The sequence below is a fragment of the Lycorma delicatula genome, chromosome 3, assembly GCF_047948215.1.
Source record: "Lycorma delicatula isolate Av1 chromosome 3, ASM4794821v1, whole genome shotgun sequence".
NCBI classification, from domain to species: Eukaryota; Metazoa; Arthropoda; class Insecta; order Hemiptera; family Fulgoridae; genus Lycorma; species Lycorma delicatula.
The window spans coordinates 30,344,661-30,362,838 of NC_134457.1; the positions used below are offsets into that span (position 1 = coordinate 30,344,661).

The 18,178-nt window shown below is 31.6% G+C and overlaps 1 protein-coding gene across 1 annotated transcript in view; it reads right to left on the minus strand.

Annotated features, from left to right (window-relative positions):
* Nucleotides 1-18,178, minus strand: part of LOC142320832 (uncharacterized) — a 136,503-nt gene that overhangs the window by 101,731 nt on the left and 16,594 nt on the right. Inside the window, exon 3 of the mRNA XM_075358807.1 lies at nucleotides 9,717-9,891. Coding sequence (XP_075214922.1) covers nucleotides 9,717-9,891 — 175 coding nt within the window. The remainder of the gene's footprint in view (nucleotides 1-9,716; nucleotides 9,892-18,178) is intronic.

The following is an 18,178-nucleotide window of genomic DNA, read 5'->3' on the forward strand; positions in this document are numbered from 1 at the left end:
TATATTGTTTGTAATACGTTTTCATAATTTATAAATCCAATATTATTAGTTGATTAGAAAATACAAAAATAATTTCATAGTTGAAACAAGATTTTTTTTCTGGACGCAAAACAAAGTATTGTCATCAGCGTCCGGACACGATATTTATAAAGTAAATAAATAAAAAAAAAACATTAAAATTTAACAATTAAAAATTTAATTAAAAACTAAAACCAGTAATAAAAATACACAACGTAAATGGAAAACTTCTATGACTTATGTTAAGAGCGAAATAAAACTACAATGAAATATTACATTAATAATTTAAATTAAAACGATAAAATTATCATCTGCCATACGCCAAATGGTATAAATAGCTGAAACAAGCTGTAGTAAAAATAAAATATTTGAATATAAACGGACGGCCCTAAAAAATCGTCGATAACATCTTCTCATTTTTTCTAACATATTTCGGAAGTTAGCACCTAGTTTACACTTTCGATGCAATGAAACATGAAATCGATGTTGTGGCACTCTATGCGTGCGCTTTCTTTTTTAACTTGTAAAAAGTAGAGCAAAATGGTGTTTACATGCTGAAGTTAATTTAGCAAAATGTAGGTTTTCTGAAAATAATAGCTGTAGATGTTGAGTAACTCGTAACAAGGAACAGTTAATTATTACAACTTTAAATTTGGTTTGTAATCCTCAGGATTTATTCTTAGTTTATAACATATGTTGTTAAATGGCAAGAAAAGCATTTTGTTCTTTGTTTTTATTTTAATTATAATTTAGTTATGGAAAAAACAGACAAATATAAAAATTCACGCGCGTATTACAAGGGTTAGTCAAACATAAATCGAACTTTTGTCTTCACGGCTTACGTACTAACATGAATGGGTTGGTGAGGAAGAGAATTGACGGTGGAGATGTGGAAAGGGGACAGACATCGACGACTTTTTTCATTTTTCAACGTGTAGTTAGCATTTTAAGCTCCTATATTGTAGTTTTTTAGCACATTTTTTATCGTTTAACTTTGTTAACATAATTTAAGGATCCCGGATTTTTGTACATCAGCCAGAAATTTCCGAATGTAAGTGAAGTAAAAATTAAAGAAGGAATATTTGTTGGTCATCAAATAAGAGAGTTGGTCAAAAGTGACGTATTTAACTCGATGTTAAATAATATAGAAAGTGCTGCTTGGGCTTTTTTTAAAGACGTTTGGAAAAATCGTCTCGGCAAACAAAACTCCGGCAATTACCACGATGTTGTTAATCAACTTCTTACTTCATACAGAGCTATGGGATTAATATGTCTTTGAAAATACATTTCCTCCACTCACATCTGGAGTTTTTCCCTGAAAACCTCGGAGACGTAAGTGACTAACACGATGAACGTTTTCACCAAGACATTTCAGTGATGAAAAGCCGCTATAAAGGGAACTGGAATACTAAAATGCTAGCCGATTACTCATTAATCCGGGATGTGCCTGAGGCTACTTATAAAAGAAAAGCATCAGCGAAATCATTCTAACACACGTGTGGCTATGCAAAATTATAAATTTTACAGATTTTAACTATATTCTCCCTTAATTTTTTTTGAAGCGTAAATTATTTAAAACTAAGGGTGATAAAAAATTGTATTTACGTATCTGTAATGTACGCAAAATAAGCAGTTCAAGAAATGATATCACACTTAGAGAAACATTAATCCTTTTTTTTGTCTATCAGTGTAATAATAATAATGAATAAATATATATATTATACAGAAGGAGTGTAGAAGTGCGTAGAATTACTCAAAGAAGAAGAAAGTAGTTAAAACAGCTGAAAGGTATAATTATCTAAGAGAGTAAACAGCAAACTTTAGAATTCAGTGAAATTTGAAACATGATTTAAAATACGATTCAAGCATTTTCAATTTTAAGTTATAAGAGATTAGTATTAGATTTCTAAACTGAATAGGCAATCCTTATAGGGTTCAACTGCTCCATTATAATAATTATACATAGCCATATTGTAGTTGGCTGCACTTCTAACGATGTTCCACTCGAAGCTATTCGCTAGTAATCCACAAGCACGTACCCTTTTCGATATACCAAACACTTTATTCGGTTAAGTTTAATGAATTGTTGCATAATTCATACGAAACAATGTGCTATATTAGCACAATATGACGACATTAATATTGAGAATTATTACGGTAGGAACTTTGTTTTGTATGTGTAAGACGGTTTTATTAAAAATACTTTCTTTAAATAAAGTAGATAAATTAAAAAACTCCATCGAAGTGTGTGAAGTGTAATTTATAATATGTAAAATCTTTTATTATTTACAAAATAATTTTGCTCTAATATGAGTACAAGACTTGAAACTATTTAAAAAAAGTTCATTACTAATTCTTTCGTTAAAATAAAAATACTTCCTTTACCAATACCACAAATTGTGTAATGTAATGGCTAAATATTTACTCTTTCAATGTTACATTAAATCGATCCATGTTTGAAAGGTAACGAAGAATCGGTGACTGAATATTAGGTGTCAATAACCAAAAAGTTCGTAGATGACCTGACTTCAGATAAAATTCACTCCTGCTGTTGACGCTGTCATCTTAAAACAACAAAATCCCATGCCAGGCTCAGAAGAAAAAATGAGAGATGAAGTGGTTTCTCATTTTCAAATGTATTGTAACAGGACCAGGGTAACGGATTCCTTCCAATTAAGAAGAAAGTATGAGAAAATAGTAATGAAAAGAATCCGGAAGAAACTAAAAGGGATTCTTTTCTCAGGCTTACAGTTCAGTCTAACAGGTCTATGTAATATAGACAATGCCACCTCTAACAGATGTTGTTCAACGAGAAGGGTTACCGGACCGGAATAGGAATTTATGGGAAAACATAAGGGCCCGGACGATGAAACTATTACGCTTCAACAGGAATGAGGAGGGTACTGGTTCTGCAGGCCAGGGGATATAAATATTACCGGGACCGGAGGGAACAGTCAATAGTTAAGCGGGTAATTCTGTGAGTAGTTAAGCGACTAGTGCTGGGAGTAGTTCTGCGAGGCCGTTAGGTGTAGTCGCGATTAACAGTGAATAATTCTGCGAGGCCATGTTTGACGCGATTTAGTGACGAGCGGAAAATATGTCACAAGCATTCCAGTGCGGACTATGGTTGAATGTAGGAAGTTGTTGGGTAATTTACTGGTAAACATTAGTGAAAGTGACATTATTCCATTTGTAAACTGAAGGATAATTTTATTGTAAACAGAAAAAGTAATAATATTTTCAGAGAATTGAAGTTTATGAACTTTAGATTTGTCTGATGCCATCTTGTTAATTCAATATTAGGTATTAATATTAGCGGTTATACGGGTCATTCACGGGAACCGGATGTTTTTGAAGTGGGTTGAACTCGGGCGTTCGTGGTGGGAGGGGCACGTGGCTGGTGTCTGACGTTTCCTTTGTTCATAGCATTTACATCTTAGTCGTTGAGATGGAGCCGTGGACGCTAGACCAACGCCTGTACGTGTATGACAGTTTTGTGCTAAGTGACGAATCCGTTGCTGTTCAGCGAGATTTCCGCCGTCAGTTTAATATCCATCGTAATGCAAGTGTCCCTTCTCGTAACATAATATTGCGATGGGTAAACAACCTTCGAACAAGTGGTTCAATATAGAAGAAAAAACCACCGGGTTCCCGACGAACTGCTAGCACTCCGAAGAACATCGAACGAGTAAGCGAAGCCATTGTCAGAAGCCCATGCCGCTCTATTCGGAGGCATTCAGCAGCGCTTCAAATGAGCAAAAGTACGGTAAGACGAATTCTGCGTACAGACCTGCATTTCCATCCTTACAAGATAGCCGTTGTGCAGCAGTTAAACGAGCATGATTTCACGCAGCGATTACAATTTTGTCGACAAATGCTTACCATTTTTGAAGCAAATGAAAATCTGTTATTGTTAATGAGTGACGAAGCCCATTTTCATCTGAATGGATTCGTCAACAAACAGAATTGCCGGTACTGGGCAGAAAGAAACCCACATCAGCTTCACGAGAGACCACTTCATAGCCCAAAGGTGACTGTCTGGTGTGCAATAGGAAAGGTCGGTGTTATTGGACCATATTTTTTTGAAGAAAATGACGCTGCCGTAACTGTAACAGCTGATCGTTACATTGCGATGTTGAATACGTTTTTAATCCCTGAGTTACGAAACCGGGGAATCGATTTTCAAAATGTGTTATTCCAGCAGGATGGAGCTACAGCGCACACAGCGAGGGCAATGATGGCTGTCCTCCGTAACTTGTTTCCGGGACGGATCGTTTCCAGATTCGGCGACATTCCTTGGCCCCCTCGGTCCCTCGACTTGAGTAGTTGTGATTTTTTCTGTGGGGGTTTCTGAAATCGCGTGTGTACGGCAATAAACCGTGTACATTGGAGGACCTAAAGATCGCAATTCGTCATCACGTCACCCAGATTGATGTAGAGACATGCTGCAAAGAATTGAGGCCAGTTACCGTGAAAGGCTACAACAATGTATTGCCCAAAATGGACATCACTTGCCGGACATAATTTTTCGTTCATGAGTAAGTAACAAATGCTTTGATTTAACAAGTGTTTCATTACCAATAAAACTTTTTTAAAGTAAATATTAAATTTTTTATGATTATTTTAAAAACATCCGGTTCCCGTGAATAACTCTGTATAATGTTTTTCAGTAAATTGGACTGTATTCTGGTTTTTATTCTCGTAATTTAACTGTCTTTAAACAAATTTTGTTCGAATTACTATTTCCTCTGTCATATATTAATTATTAATATTATTATTAGCATTGTTGTTATTACCGTTATCATTAATATTATTTTTATTCGTTTATTTTATCTTCTATGTTTTTAGAGTAATAAATTGTGTTTATAATAAATTTTTAGTTTATTAGTCTCTTAATATCTTGGCCGAGACGCGAAAAAACGTCAATATTATTTCAACGACGGCATGCCAAATCCATCGAAATGCAAGATATATTCAGCTACACAAGTGATACCTTGAACATCACTTTTTTCAAAGAAAGTAACTCTGGGTAAAGATTATTTTATTACAGTATTAATAAAGACTACGATAGTTATAAATATTGTAAAACAGCAAATTATGTATTCGTTCCATCGAGAAACAATGTATTTATTTAGTAAATGTAAACCGATTATGTAGACAGATAAAATAATATATTTCAATAAAAAGCGTTAAAGTTAAAATGACTTATAAGTTTAATGAAATTCATTAAAATTTTAATTCTAATTTTAATTTTAATTTAAAGGCTCGGTTCGAATCAGACTTCATCTTTTTTTTTAAGTTTTTTTTAAATTAATTTTTTAACCTTTTTTTTAAATTTAAAATGATGATTTATTTATTAACTCATGATTGTAAAGTAACTTATATAATAAATAACAATTATTCAATAATCAAAATAAAAACTAAAAATATGAAAAAAATCAGAAGTTATCAGTGAAATAAAATTTTATGTACTTTTAAAAATGTGTATATGTAATTTAATAGGCATTATTACATATGCACATATGTAATAGATTCGGTGAAGTATCTGATTATTTAATATTAATTGAAAACTATAATTTAAAATCATATTGTTTTTGGATTTTCTAGTATAATTTATGTTTAATTTTAATTAATTATTCTGGAATTTCTGTTTAATTTTATTTGTATTAAAGTTAACTACAGAGTGACAAAAAAATAAACCCTCAAAGAACAACATGTACACTGAGGCATACATACCCAATCTTTAATAAATTGCAAAAAATTCTTATCTTTTAGTTCATTACTCCTCTGATATTGTCGGACAATATTCTCCGATCTTCGGTTTGATATATTTCTTCTGATCTTAATTTGTGTACACGTTCTCTGGTTTTCAAATTTTCTCTCACTTTATATTCATCATCGTCTCTTAATCTTTTTATTCTTTCTTTGCTTTAACATTTTTTCCTCTTTATATTCATCTTCTTCTTATTTTTTTTGAGATATATTTCTTCATGTTTTTTCTCTTTTTCCTGTATGATTGTTTCTTTCTCATTTTTGATTATTCACCAAATAATCCATTAATAAAAACTGAATATTTTACACTGTTAGGTCAAAATTAACATTTGTAAACAGTATACAGGAGTTCACTAAACGGAATAGTTAAAATATTATTAACTTTTATTTATACGACACACCAGAAATCTGAAACTTTTGTTAATCAGCAATTCACGAATATACGAATAATACTGATCTAGTATTACGAGTAATAAAGGGACTTTTACTCTATCGTAATATTTCATGTAAGATTGTAGAATTAATAATTGTATAAATATTTGATGTTAATAAAAATTAATATTTCGACAATTGCGCAACTGTCCACTTTATTGAAGAATTGGAGGATCGTATCTCACTTTGAAATGAAATAAGTTTAAATGAACTGCAGCAAAAAATTTCTGTTTATAATTTAATAGACGTACAAGGAAGTCATGTGGTGTCCACATCGATTTTTTTTTTAATTTGCTGTCATTCAACCGTATTTTAAATACATTTAAATCCTTCTTGCATATCATTTCCCTGTAAACTGATTTACCGACTCATGAAGTTTTTCATAATAAAATCTGCTGTCTACATACATTTTTATCTTTCCGCATACGGTTTTATTAGCTTTTGAGCTTTATATATTTAATTTAAAATACGAGTATACTACTAGAACAAAAATACTAGCAAAATATATTTCTAATATATGTAGCATAAACTTTTACCTTAGATTTATATAGATTTTATAAAGAAGAATTTTTCTTTTCTACATATATATTCAATAAATTCGATAAAATTGATCAACTGTATTGATCACGTGAAATATTACTTTGCTCACTCGCTCACACGTCGATTAAAATATTTTCTAACACTTCATTACTGGAAGTTAACATTTTGCATTCGGTTTAATGTAGGGCTTATATGTTAAAAATAAAATCAAATCATGAAAAGTGAAATTAGGTTAACCTTATTCAACGAATCACATTTTATAGCTCATTTCAAAAACTACCTGATTAGTAATAGTCTATTTTAATTTATTTCGTTAGCTAAGCCTAAACAAGGAGTAATCACTTTTTCTAAAATTTTACTTTATGACTACTTTTATGGTAAGATATACGAGTTAAGTGAATTGATTTCTGACGATAGTTTATATTATTGGTTCATTGATTATGGTCAGAAGCTGCTGACTCGAAAAAATAAATGAGAGACGAACAGCAACAACTTCTCAAAAAATTGTTCCTTAGTGGAAGTCAAAAAAAAAAATTGCGAAGAAGAATAATAACTGACGGAATTTACTGATAAACAAAAAAATCCTTTTTTTCATATAATTTCCTAGATACATAGTGGCTGAAATCTAAAACAACGATAATTATAAAGATATTCCGATTAATGGCGAGCAGATTATACTACTCCACGTGAAACAGCTGAATTTAACATTTAACTCGATTATATGAATTCAGAGATTGATGCACGGACGGAAAACGTCGAAAGGTTGTAAGAAAGAGAAAATTTGCTAAATAAACCATATCAACGTACAGTGAGGCATCATTCAAATTCGTATTTAACAGATTTTCAAGGCGCCAGCATGTTTCGAAATATCCTTCAGTATAGATTCTTTGTGCTATTAAAGTTTTTGGATAGTAACCAATCAACCAATAAATTAAGTAATTATAAGAAAACAGCTGAATTGCACAAATTAATTATGCAATGAATTCCATAATTAACTTAAATGATAAACGAGTGCCCGTCTTCGTTAATATCTAAGTATCTTCCCGTAATCCCATAATCTGTGAATATTGAAATTGGATGTAAGTAGTTTAGTTATAATCTAATACTTAACAAAAAATTCAAATGCGGAAGTTTTAGTAATCGTTCGTGAATAACTTAGCAATGAACGGACCTTTCTTTTTCCTATTTAGCTTCCGGTAATTACCTGTCATATAATACTTCAGAGGATATATGAATGTAAATGAAGTTTAGTCTTGTACAGTCTAAGTTCGACCATTCCTGTGATGTGTGGTTAATTGAAACCCAACCACCAAAGAACACCAGCATCCACGATCTAGTTTTCGAATCCGTGTAAAAATAACTGACTTTACTAGAACTTGAACGCTGGAACTATCGACTTCCAAATCAGCTAATTTGGGAAGACGCGTTCATTACCAGACCAACCCAGTACGTTTAGCAATGAGCAGACCTAAATCACTAGTGCAGATTGTTAATAGGATTTAAGCGGAACTCCAGGTAAAATTTAACTTTTTTTTTACTGTTTTGAAAGGAAATAAAAAAAAATTATTTTTCCTTACTGTCAGTTTTGGTGCCGTCAATTAGATGTCGAAAGTACTATTACATTAGATCTGCCAGGAAGACTCTTTTGTTGATGTTTGGGTCTGTTAATTTTTTCCAAACTCCTAGAAAACTTAAATTTTGCTTGGTATTCTGCTTAGATCGTAAAAAATCTTTCGATAAAGATCAACTCTCTTTGGTTGAGAACTCCGATTTTGCAGTTGTCAAGACGATCGGCTTACCTAATCTGGAAGATGGTTCAAGGAGATTAAAATCTTTTTATTTTTTATCTGTAACTCTCTCCCACGTTAGGATAAACTTTTATTATTATTATTATTGGGTATTCATATTTCTAATTTTACCCTAATATATGGAATGAAATACAGAAATTATAGCGTTTCTAAAATGCCGTATGTAACGGGATTCTAAACTATAACATTTCAAGATTCAACCAGAAGTGAAGAGTACCACAACTAAAGTTTGTATTTTATTACCTATCTGTCTTTTATTTTAATTCTAAAGTTATTTTACTTTTAATATAAACTTGTTTTAGTGTGAATTATTTCAGAAATATTTAATTTTCTGTAATATGTAATTATAAATAACACGCTAATGATTTGAGATAAAATACAATTAAATTTAAATCAAAATTTTCATTTCTGCCTCAAATTTTCGAATTTTTTTTAATAAAACCGATTAGCCTAAAAGTATTATCTATTTCAGAACCATTTTTTTAGAAGTGTAACTTAATTAAGTATTTAAATTTTTTTCATTTAGCTAATTGATATAATTATCCCTATCTTGATTTAAAATACTTCAGATAAACAAGATTTTTTTTTTAAATTTCGATGTAGATTCCGTCACGTATTACTTAGTGTGTTATAAAATATTATTGTGTTATCTTATTAATCCTAATTAATAAAACTTTGATCCAATATATAAAATTCTGTATATATAAAACAGAATTTGGTTTTGTTATTCTTTCTTATAACAAAGATTATTACGCAGAAAATGATGGGAAAAGTAAATACTCCGTTCCTGAAACCATTTAATTTTATTTCAGTTTAATTTAATAAATTAATAATAATGAAATAAATTAAAATAATTTATTAACTAAACTAATAAATTTAATTAATTATTTAATTAAAAAGTTAGTTTTCCACCATTTTAGAGTCTTACACTTGATATTCAAAATTTATATAAAGTTTTTTGCATTTTAGTAAATCTTACATTAGAGCTTCACGTAATAATAAAATTTTTTTTAAGTACAGAAAAATTAAAATTTGTAATGAATTTCTAAAAATACAAACATTAATAATAAGTTATAAGTAAGAAATATCTTCTAATTTGAATAGGCACTACTTATAGTAAATAAAACAATATTTCAGCTGACTTACTTGTGAGGAAGATATAAAGCAAGAAAACGTATTTTAACCCAAGTATGCATTGAGCTGATCTTAATATGATATCTACATTTACGTTTCGGCGGATATAATCCAGGATATCCAGGGCTTGCTAATTTACATAATCCAGGCTCACTGCACAAGAAATCTTGATACAACCAATCGCAATCTGTAAACAGCAAAAACAATAATTACAAACAATACGTTATATTTGTTTAATTGTAAATCTTAGTTATTTGTTTAATAATACGTTTATTTCAAATACTAGATATTACTTCATCGTTAATTATAATTAATTATTCTAATTCACATCAAACAGATCAGAATTAAGCAAATTTTACTGATTTAAGTAGATTTCAAATCTTTGTATTAATACCAACAAAGTTGTGGAGTGTTTCTTCAGATGTCAGTTATCATTAATTATCAGAGCATAAATCATCATGAATTTCCTCTCTTGGTAAAAATTACAGATATTGTTTTGCAACTGCAAGTACAAATAATAATGAAATGTTTGTTTGATTAAAAGTTCGTCTAAACTACATCAAACTTGAAAAATAATAAAAATCACAATTTTTCATCTTGTATATATTTTATAAACATATTTTACGTTCCATACATCTTTACAAAATCTATGACCTATTTTAAAGTATATTGATAGTGAAATAAATACCAAATCAAACGTCTATCGACGTCTATATTTCTAACGTCTATCGAAATAAAACTAAATTTATTTACTAGTTATAAAAACTGATTATTATACGCTTTAAATCAACATTATTATTACGAATGGAAAAATTATATGTGTTAGTAAAACGTATAATTCATAATTACATAATTTGTAAACTTTAACTTGTAAATATTTTTTTATCAGTAACTGAACAACTTTTATGGTTTTTATTTTTATAAACTACAATGTAAACCAATTATTTTAAGATTTTGACAAAACTTGGTCAGATTACTTCTATATACTTGGCATTGATGTCTCATTTATTAACAATTAAAACATAACAATATTTACAAAAAAAGGTTTGCAACATCGTATCCCCACCCCAAAAAAATGCTGTTGTCTGCTATGTTGTAACGTCACAGGTGAGCGGTAGAATTACAGAAATTAGTAATATTTAAAGTGTAAAAAATTAACTTGGTCTGGCTGGTTCTCCAGCTCGATCGCCTGGTTGACTTGATATCTGGTGCGGCTCCACCAGTCTACCGACCGTACAAGCGAAATTTGTTCTACGTAAGTTGTGAAATTTAGTTCATGCTGACCGTCGCCGCTAGTACCGCCACACCAGCATGAATTAAATACGGTATGCGCGCGCGCTTTAGTTAGAGTCATTGAATTAAATAAACGAAAAAATATTATATTTAAATAAAATTATAGATATTTTAAATTAAGTTCTATGTGAAAGCCGGGCTTCAGAAATTCCTACAATTGTGTAGTCAGCTTTTTTAAAAAAAAACTTTTCTACTACATAAAATATTCCACTTTAAATCAATTTAAAAATTAATTAAATGTTTTAATGTTATTATACAGATAAAAATATGTTAAAGATAAGCAGCTTATATGTGTATCTTAAAAATATATTATTCTAAATTATTCATATAAAATTATTTCTCTAGTATTTATCATAATAAAATTTCAATTTAAATGTTTAATAGTTTGCCACAGAAATCGAATAGAAAATTTTATTAGCCGAACTTCATTTTAATTTTATGACATAAATACGTCAAAGTTCTTGTTTTGGCCTATACGAAACAATTTGTTGAAAATGCATAGTATTTAATCCACCTTTTCTGATGATTACTTAAATTTGACAGGTCTTTAAAAAAGTGAGAGGAATTTCATATGTATTAAAGAAAAATGAAAATTACTGATTAATTAAATTTTAAGTCCACTTTTTTATGCCAAATTTCATTTATAAATATAAATTTCAAACTATAATCATTTTATATTCGAGGTATAGTATTTCTTTTTTGGTATTCAAGAATATTTAAGATCACAAGATATCGAGAGTGAAATATAAAAATAATTTGTTGGAGTTACTACCTCTACTGTCAATTAAATGCTTAAAAATCAGAGCTGATGCGTACGGTTGACTTTTGTGTACTCCGTAAATTCCTTATTTTTCTGCAGTTTTCTACTTCATTATTTCGTTGTTTTTCGTAGTTATTTAGTTGCTTCGAATTGGTTTTTATTACGGTTTAGTTGCTTTGTTTAGTTTTCGTTGAATTGTGTTTTGCTGCGTGTTTTTTGTTACGTGTTTGTGATTTGTTACACAATACGTACAATAATTTGCGTTATCTGTTGTTTATTACTGTTTATTGTGTTATTTTTTGATAATTAAAGTGTTAAAAATTTTTTATTTTATTTAGCTTAGCCTACTGTAAGGAGGATTTATTTACTTGGTTACCCAGTTAATTTATTAATTTGTTTACTTAGATATACGGAGATTGAAAAATCGAAATTTTTGTTTATGTTTGACATACTTTTGCAATTTTTAAATCAGTTTTTTCGCTGGGAAATTTTGAAAACTTTTTTCTGTCCTGTCAGTGTGGCAATATTTACCTCTTGACTTGGACAGCTTTTCCATCCCATGAGCGTCTCAATAAAGGTATGTTTGGAGTTTATTTAATTAATTTTCCTCGTTAATTATTTATTGGTGGACTTAATATTGTTTATTATTTTATGTTATTATTAAACTATGGCCGACTCCGAGCGGTCCAAATATGTTTTTCCGACTGATGAAAGAGCCTTTTCTCCTGTTGTGGGAGGCGATTATGCAGAAGGGGGCCTCTCGAGTTCAACTACGGGATATTTCTGAAAGCAGTGGGAGTGACGGTATCGAGGAAATAATAATTGAAGAATTTCGGCGGGCTGACCAAGTGCTCAGTAGTCGCAGGGGAAAGGGGAAGAAGAGGTGTTGGTTCGGCGTCAACGGAGAATAGATCTGTCGGTTCCGGCTGCCGTGAGTGCTACAGGTAGCACTCCTGATGAAGATTTTCTGCCCCTCCGCATGAGGTCAGATGACGATGTAGTGGATGGCCAGCATGTTTTTGAAGGCGTCAGGAAAACGCAGGTTGCGTTTTCCCCCAACGGCCACTGAAGACACGAAGAAATCTAAATCTGGTGACGAGGGATTGCACTCTTCCGATGAGACCCCTGACCGAGAGGAGTATATATCACCCCGGGATGTTTCCTGTATGGAGGAGGAAAAGCAGGAAGACTATGTTCATAACTTGGCGGTTTTGCTTAGCTACGTCAAGGAGTTAAGTTCACTCGTTCGTCAGGATGTAACCACGAAGATAAAAATCAAAGAATGTTCTGCACATATGGAGGGCAGTGTTCGCATGCTAAAGATGTGTGAGGAATTTTCGATGAGGCTGAGAAGCCTCAGTAGAGAAAATCTGTTCGGCCGAGTATGGTGGAGGAAGCGACTCAGACTTTATCAATTCAGACGTGTCGACTCAGACTCCAATTGGGGGTCTTCAGCGGATGGTAACATGGTTGGGTGATGACCTCTGGCGGGCAGTGGATGATGGTGTGACCTAATCAGACTTCGTGCAGCTGGTTTTGAAGGGATGGTCCGAAGATATATTCCAATATTTTACCTTGGTGAAGAACATTGCAGGATTGGAGGGAGAAACTTATCTCGCCTGGGTTGTCGACTTGGCGACCGGGATTGATCATTCGCACCATCAGCAGATATTCTGGAATTGCGGAGGGACCGTAAGCGGGAGGCTCGCTGTCCTTCTTGCAAGTTGCATGGACATGCACCCGGGGGTCGAGGTTGTAAGGCTTCACCCGTGTTATGAGTCGGTGGTGCTTGTTCTGGCGTTGTGTTTTCAGGGGACAGTCTCGTCTGGGAGGGGGGGAAGCTCCGACGTCCCACCATCAATGACAGGGCGAGGACTTCCCTAAAGCACCTCTGGGGAGAATGTAAAATCGTAGTCCCGGTGGGGGATCCCTCTGGAGGTTCCTCATTAGAGGCGTGGCATGACAATAAACGACCAGTCCCGGCAGTCTGGATAGGGCTTTGTTCCTGCCGAGGTAGTTTGAGCCGATGGCACCCCTCGGAGCTTAGTTTATGCTTGGAACTTGTTAATTACGTGTCAGGCTCCGGTGTGAGGGGGGAGGGGGAAATAAAGATGAAAAATTGCTATAAAATAAAATGATGGTGAATAGTTTCTTAAACCGGTTACGACGGGCGGCTACATTTATCGAGTTAAAATGTCAATGCCAATTTAAAGCTCTGCAATCACTAGACTGCATCGGACAGCTGAATGAAAATATAGATTATCCGATCGATATTCCTCGACGGTAGTTGATTGGTGTTAGTTCAGTTTGTTTTTTGATTTTTTCAATTCTTCATACTCGCTGCCTTCTTATAAAAATACACACACGCGCGCGTATAAATATCCAAAAAACAACCAAAGGATAGAAATTAGTTATAGTTAGTTCCATTACTTACGGTAATTTAACTATAAAAAAATAAATGTTTCAATGATATAGAAAAAAATTAAATCTTACTTTAAATTTAATTAGTTTCGAAATTAGGTACATAGATATTTTATAACTATTTATTTCAGTAAAGTAATATTTTAATACTGTTTAGATGCGTTGTTTTAAAATAAGAGAGGCTGTCAGTTAAAAGATTTTAATATTCGTTAAACAATTGAATAACCTGGTTAAATTTACCCCGAGACCCAACACTTAAATTTTAATAATTTATTTCATAGAAGAATTATTCGTACGGCCATTTCTTGAATTTTAGGAAAGGTTAGTGCATAGAAACGTGCATGTTTGGTATAAATTTATTTAAAATAAATAAAAAAGTAAATTAACGTTTGTTTTATCAAAGATATACACCGACATGAGTGTTTATATATTAATAAACACGTATAATAGTATAGTTTAGATCAAAGTGCTGTATAAATATTTTATTCTCATCGGTACATAATAATGCATTGTACAAATCATGTGATAATATTTTGTTTACATAAAAGCAGAAAGCATAAAATAAAAGATAAACAGTAAAAGTGTTAAAGTGCAAATTAATTATTTAAGTATAATCACATGAAATAATGTTAAGGTATATTATTTAATAATTCATCGACAGAATTATATCGTTTCCGTAAAAGAAAATCTTTTGATTGCATTTTAAATAAGTTAGTAGGAAGATTCTTTTTACAGAACTGCCCAAAAAGGAGTGTAATATATTTAGGGTGTATGTGTGTATGTTTGTTCCTCCGTAACAACTCGACAGCTAAACCGATTTAAATGTATGACTCCGCGTTAGAATTCTTACGTTACCGGGAGTGTCATAGGCTATATATATACACTTTATATAAATTATCGGCCTGGTTCCTCCAGTTTTCACGGAGATCCAACGCCGACCAGATAAGATCAAGCTGAAAGATGGTCTTCGTACGCATTAACTCGTACTTCGAGCACTCATAAAGAACATGGTAGGTGTCATCCAATTGTCCACACTGAGGACATCCCAGAATCTACTAAACCGAATTTCTGCAGTCTGTCCCTAAAAGCACCATGGCCGGAAAGAAATTGCGCCACATATTTATTAGGGTATACGCAAGACGCTTCCCGCAAACCAACAACATTTGGGAAAAGATCATACGTATAACGTCCACCCTCTATTTCATCCCATCTGGCCTGCCATAAGGCATTGCCATGTTGTTCAATTTGTCGAACTTTATCCGAAGTCAAGTCACCGAACTTCTTAGCAACATACCGTTGCTGTTTCTCAGACGCAATCTAGTTTATCGGTTTCACGCCTGCAATCACCAAGACTGCCTCCCTGAAATTGTACGGTAACCACCCGTTACCGTTAACAATATTACTCGTTGAGCTCCTAATTCTTCTTAAATTGCAGTTTCTCATCAAGAAACAACCCGAGGTACTTTTGAACCTGAACATACTTTATACGCTGGCCTGCCATAGAAACACGGACACGCTGACTCGCTGCCAAACGGACTTTGAGGAGCATCATCGTGGTCTTTCCCGGACTAAACGTCATCTTGTGTTGATGACCTCAAAGTTCATTCAAAGTTCACCTCAAAGTTCAAAAGCATCTTGCAAGCCCGAGTGGCTCGGGGTTCGTTTACTCAGCTTCTTGTTGCACGTCGCATTCGCTCACGGTCTGATTATTGTGTGTATCTGTGCTATTGGATATTTCTCTAAACCAAGAGAATTATAATTTACAAAAAAATAATACTGGACCATATCTATTTTATAGGTTATTTCCAGTAAGTTCTGTTTTTATACATTGATCATTAAGTACGTAATTAAAAGTAATAACAATGATAATAAGAAAACTATACGAATATAATTTTCTTGGTCATCGAAGAATATCATTTTCTTTCACACACATTTCAAAATATGATCTAAAGAAAGGGTCGTAGTTTTTATAGAAATAAGATCTTTTCTTCTAAAAGTTTTTTGTTAAAATATACTACAAGAATTTAATAACTTATATTTAATATAAATAGCGGAAGATATGTTAAAACATTTATTAGAAATGATCAAGGCAGATACTTTTTTAAATCTTAAAATTTCTGACAGAATATTTTTTTAAGTAGAACTTATCGTAAGTGAATGAGAGAGTTATAAATTATTTTTCAAAGAGAGTACTAGCCTTAAGAGAAAATTTTAAATAAATAAAAGCGTAGAGAATATTAGACTAAGATTTAATATTTTCATCCACTTAGTTTAATTAAAATCGATTTTAATTTATGTAATTTAGCCGGGGAAAACAGTTAAAAAATTAAAATTTGATAAACTTTCATAAATAATATATTAAATAATAAATATTACAATTAAATAAGATATCAGTAAAAGAACAAAAAATGTATTTTTAACGGGCTTCAAAAAAGTTCTCAATTTAAATTATATTTTTTTTAAAATGAACTTTCAAGCTTTATCACGACCAAATGCACCCACCGATTTTAATTAATTTTATTTAGATTTTAGAGGTAGATAAGGTGGTCTTTTTGTAAGGCTTTTTAGAGAGCTTTATTGAAAAATATTTTAAAAGTAAATTATTTACGTAGACGATTTTTTTGACGTAATTATTACCTAACAATGGCTTGTTAAGTGGTAATTAAATACATAAATCTATTATTTTGATATTAAATATAAATTTTATGTGAAAATTAAAGAAAAATATTCTGAAAAATTAAAACATAATATTTTTTTCTAGTCGTTTTATGCATTCCGTTTTTAATTTCAGTCAAGGTGTAGATTTAACGCCTTTACGTCTCTTGCAAAGACCTTTTTTTTCATACAAGAAATTTTTGTAGACCTCCATTTAAATAAAACTACTTTGTAGTCCTATATTTATGTAAGTAAATTAAAAAAAAATAAAACCATTAAAAAGTAAGCTAAGACAAATGAGTTTTTAAAAAACGTAACCCAACTCAAGTCAAGTCAAAATCTGAAGTATAAAAAAAAAAGATACTCTTTAAGCAGTATTTTAAAGTACATTACAAATACTGTGTTAAATAATTTTTAAACTACTATATATGTATTTATTTTTTTTGGCTAAATTTCTTTATTTACTTACAATCAATAAAGCTGTAAATACGTCATATGACTGACCTAATATAAATTTATATAAATATTTTTAAATTAAATAAGTTTTAACTACGTTAAATAATATTTCATTATTATTATTTTACGTTAATAAATAAAAAACAGTTGTAGAAAATTAAGCTAAAAATTTGTGAGAACAAAAATTCAACTAACTGCTTCAATTTATAAATTACGGATTGTAAGTAATTAACAGTATACCAGTATGAACTTATTTCAGGATTTTAAATTAATTATTAACGTAGTCTATTTCTTAGGTTACGATAGTTAAACGTGAAAATTATATTTTGTGATTATTAAGCTTTCAGTAAATAGCTTATTTATTGTGGGTTCTCAGGTTCGAATCCTGGTAAAAGTTATACGGATAGAAAAAAGTACTAAATAGTGGATCCCGATGTACTTTGGTGATTGGGATTTAATTAACAACATATCTCAAGAATGGCTGGCCTGAGTCTGTACAAGGCTATACTTCATTTACATGTGACACATACCCTCACCTAATTGGGTCGAGGTGGGGTTGATATATAAAGTTAATGATATAATTTTGATATATTAAATTTTATATTATTTAGGGTGTTGTACGAAGGTAAGTCAATTATTATCCGCAAAGTAGTTATAAATTTTATTGCAATACAAATAGGAAACCTACATGTACATCATTTTTCAACATAGTCCCCTTGCATTTTAACGCACTTGGTCCATCGTTGTACAAGCTTCCTGATGCCCTCATAAAAGAAGGGTTTCGGTTGAGCTGCGAGACAGGAATGCACCGCTTCTTTCACTGTTTCGTCCGAGATAAATCGATGGCTCCTTAATGCCTCTTTGAGTGGACCAAACAAGTGGTAGTCAG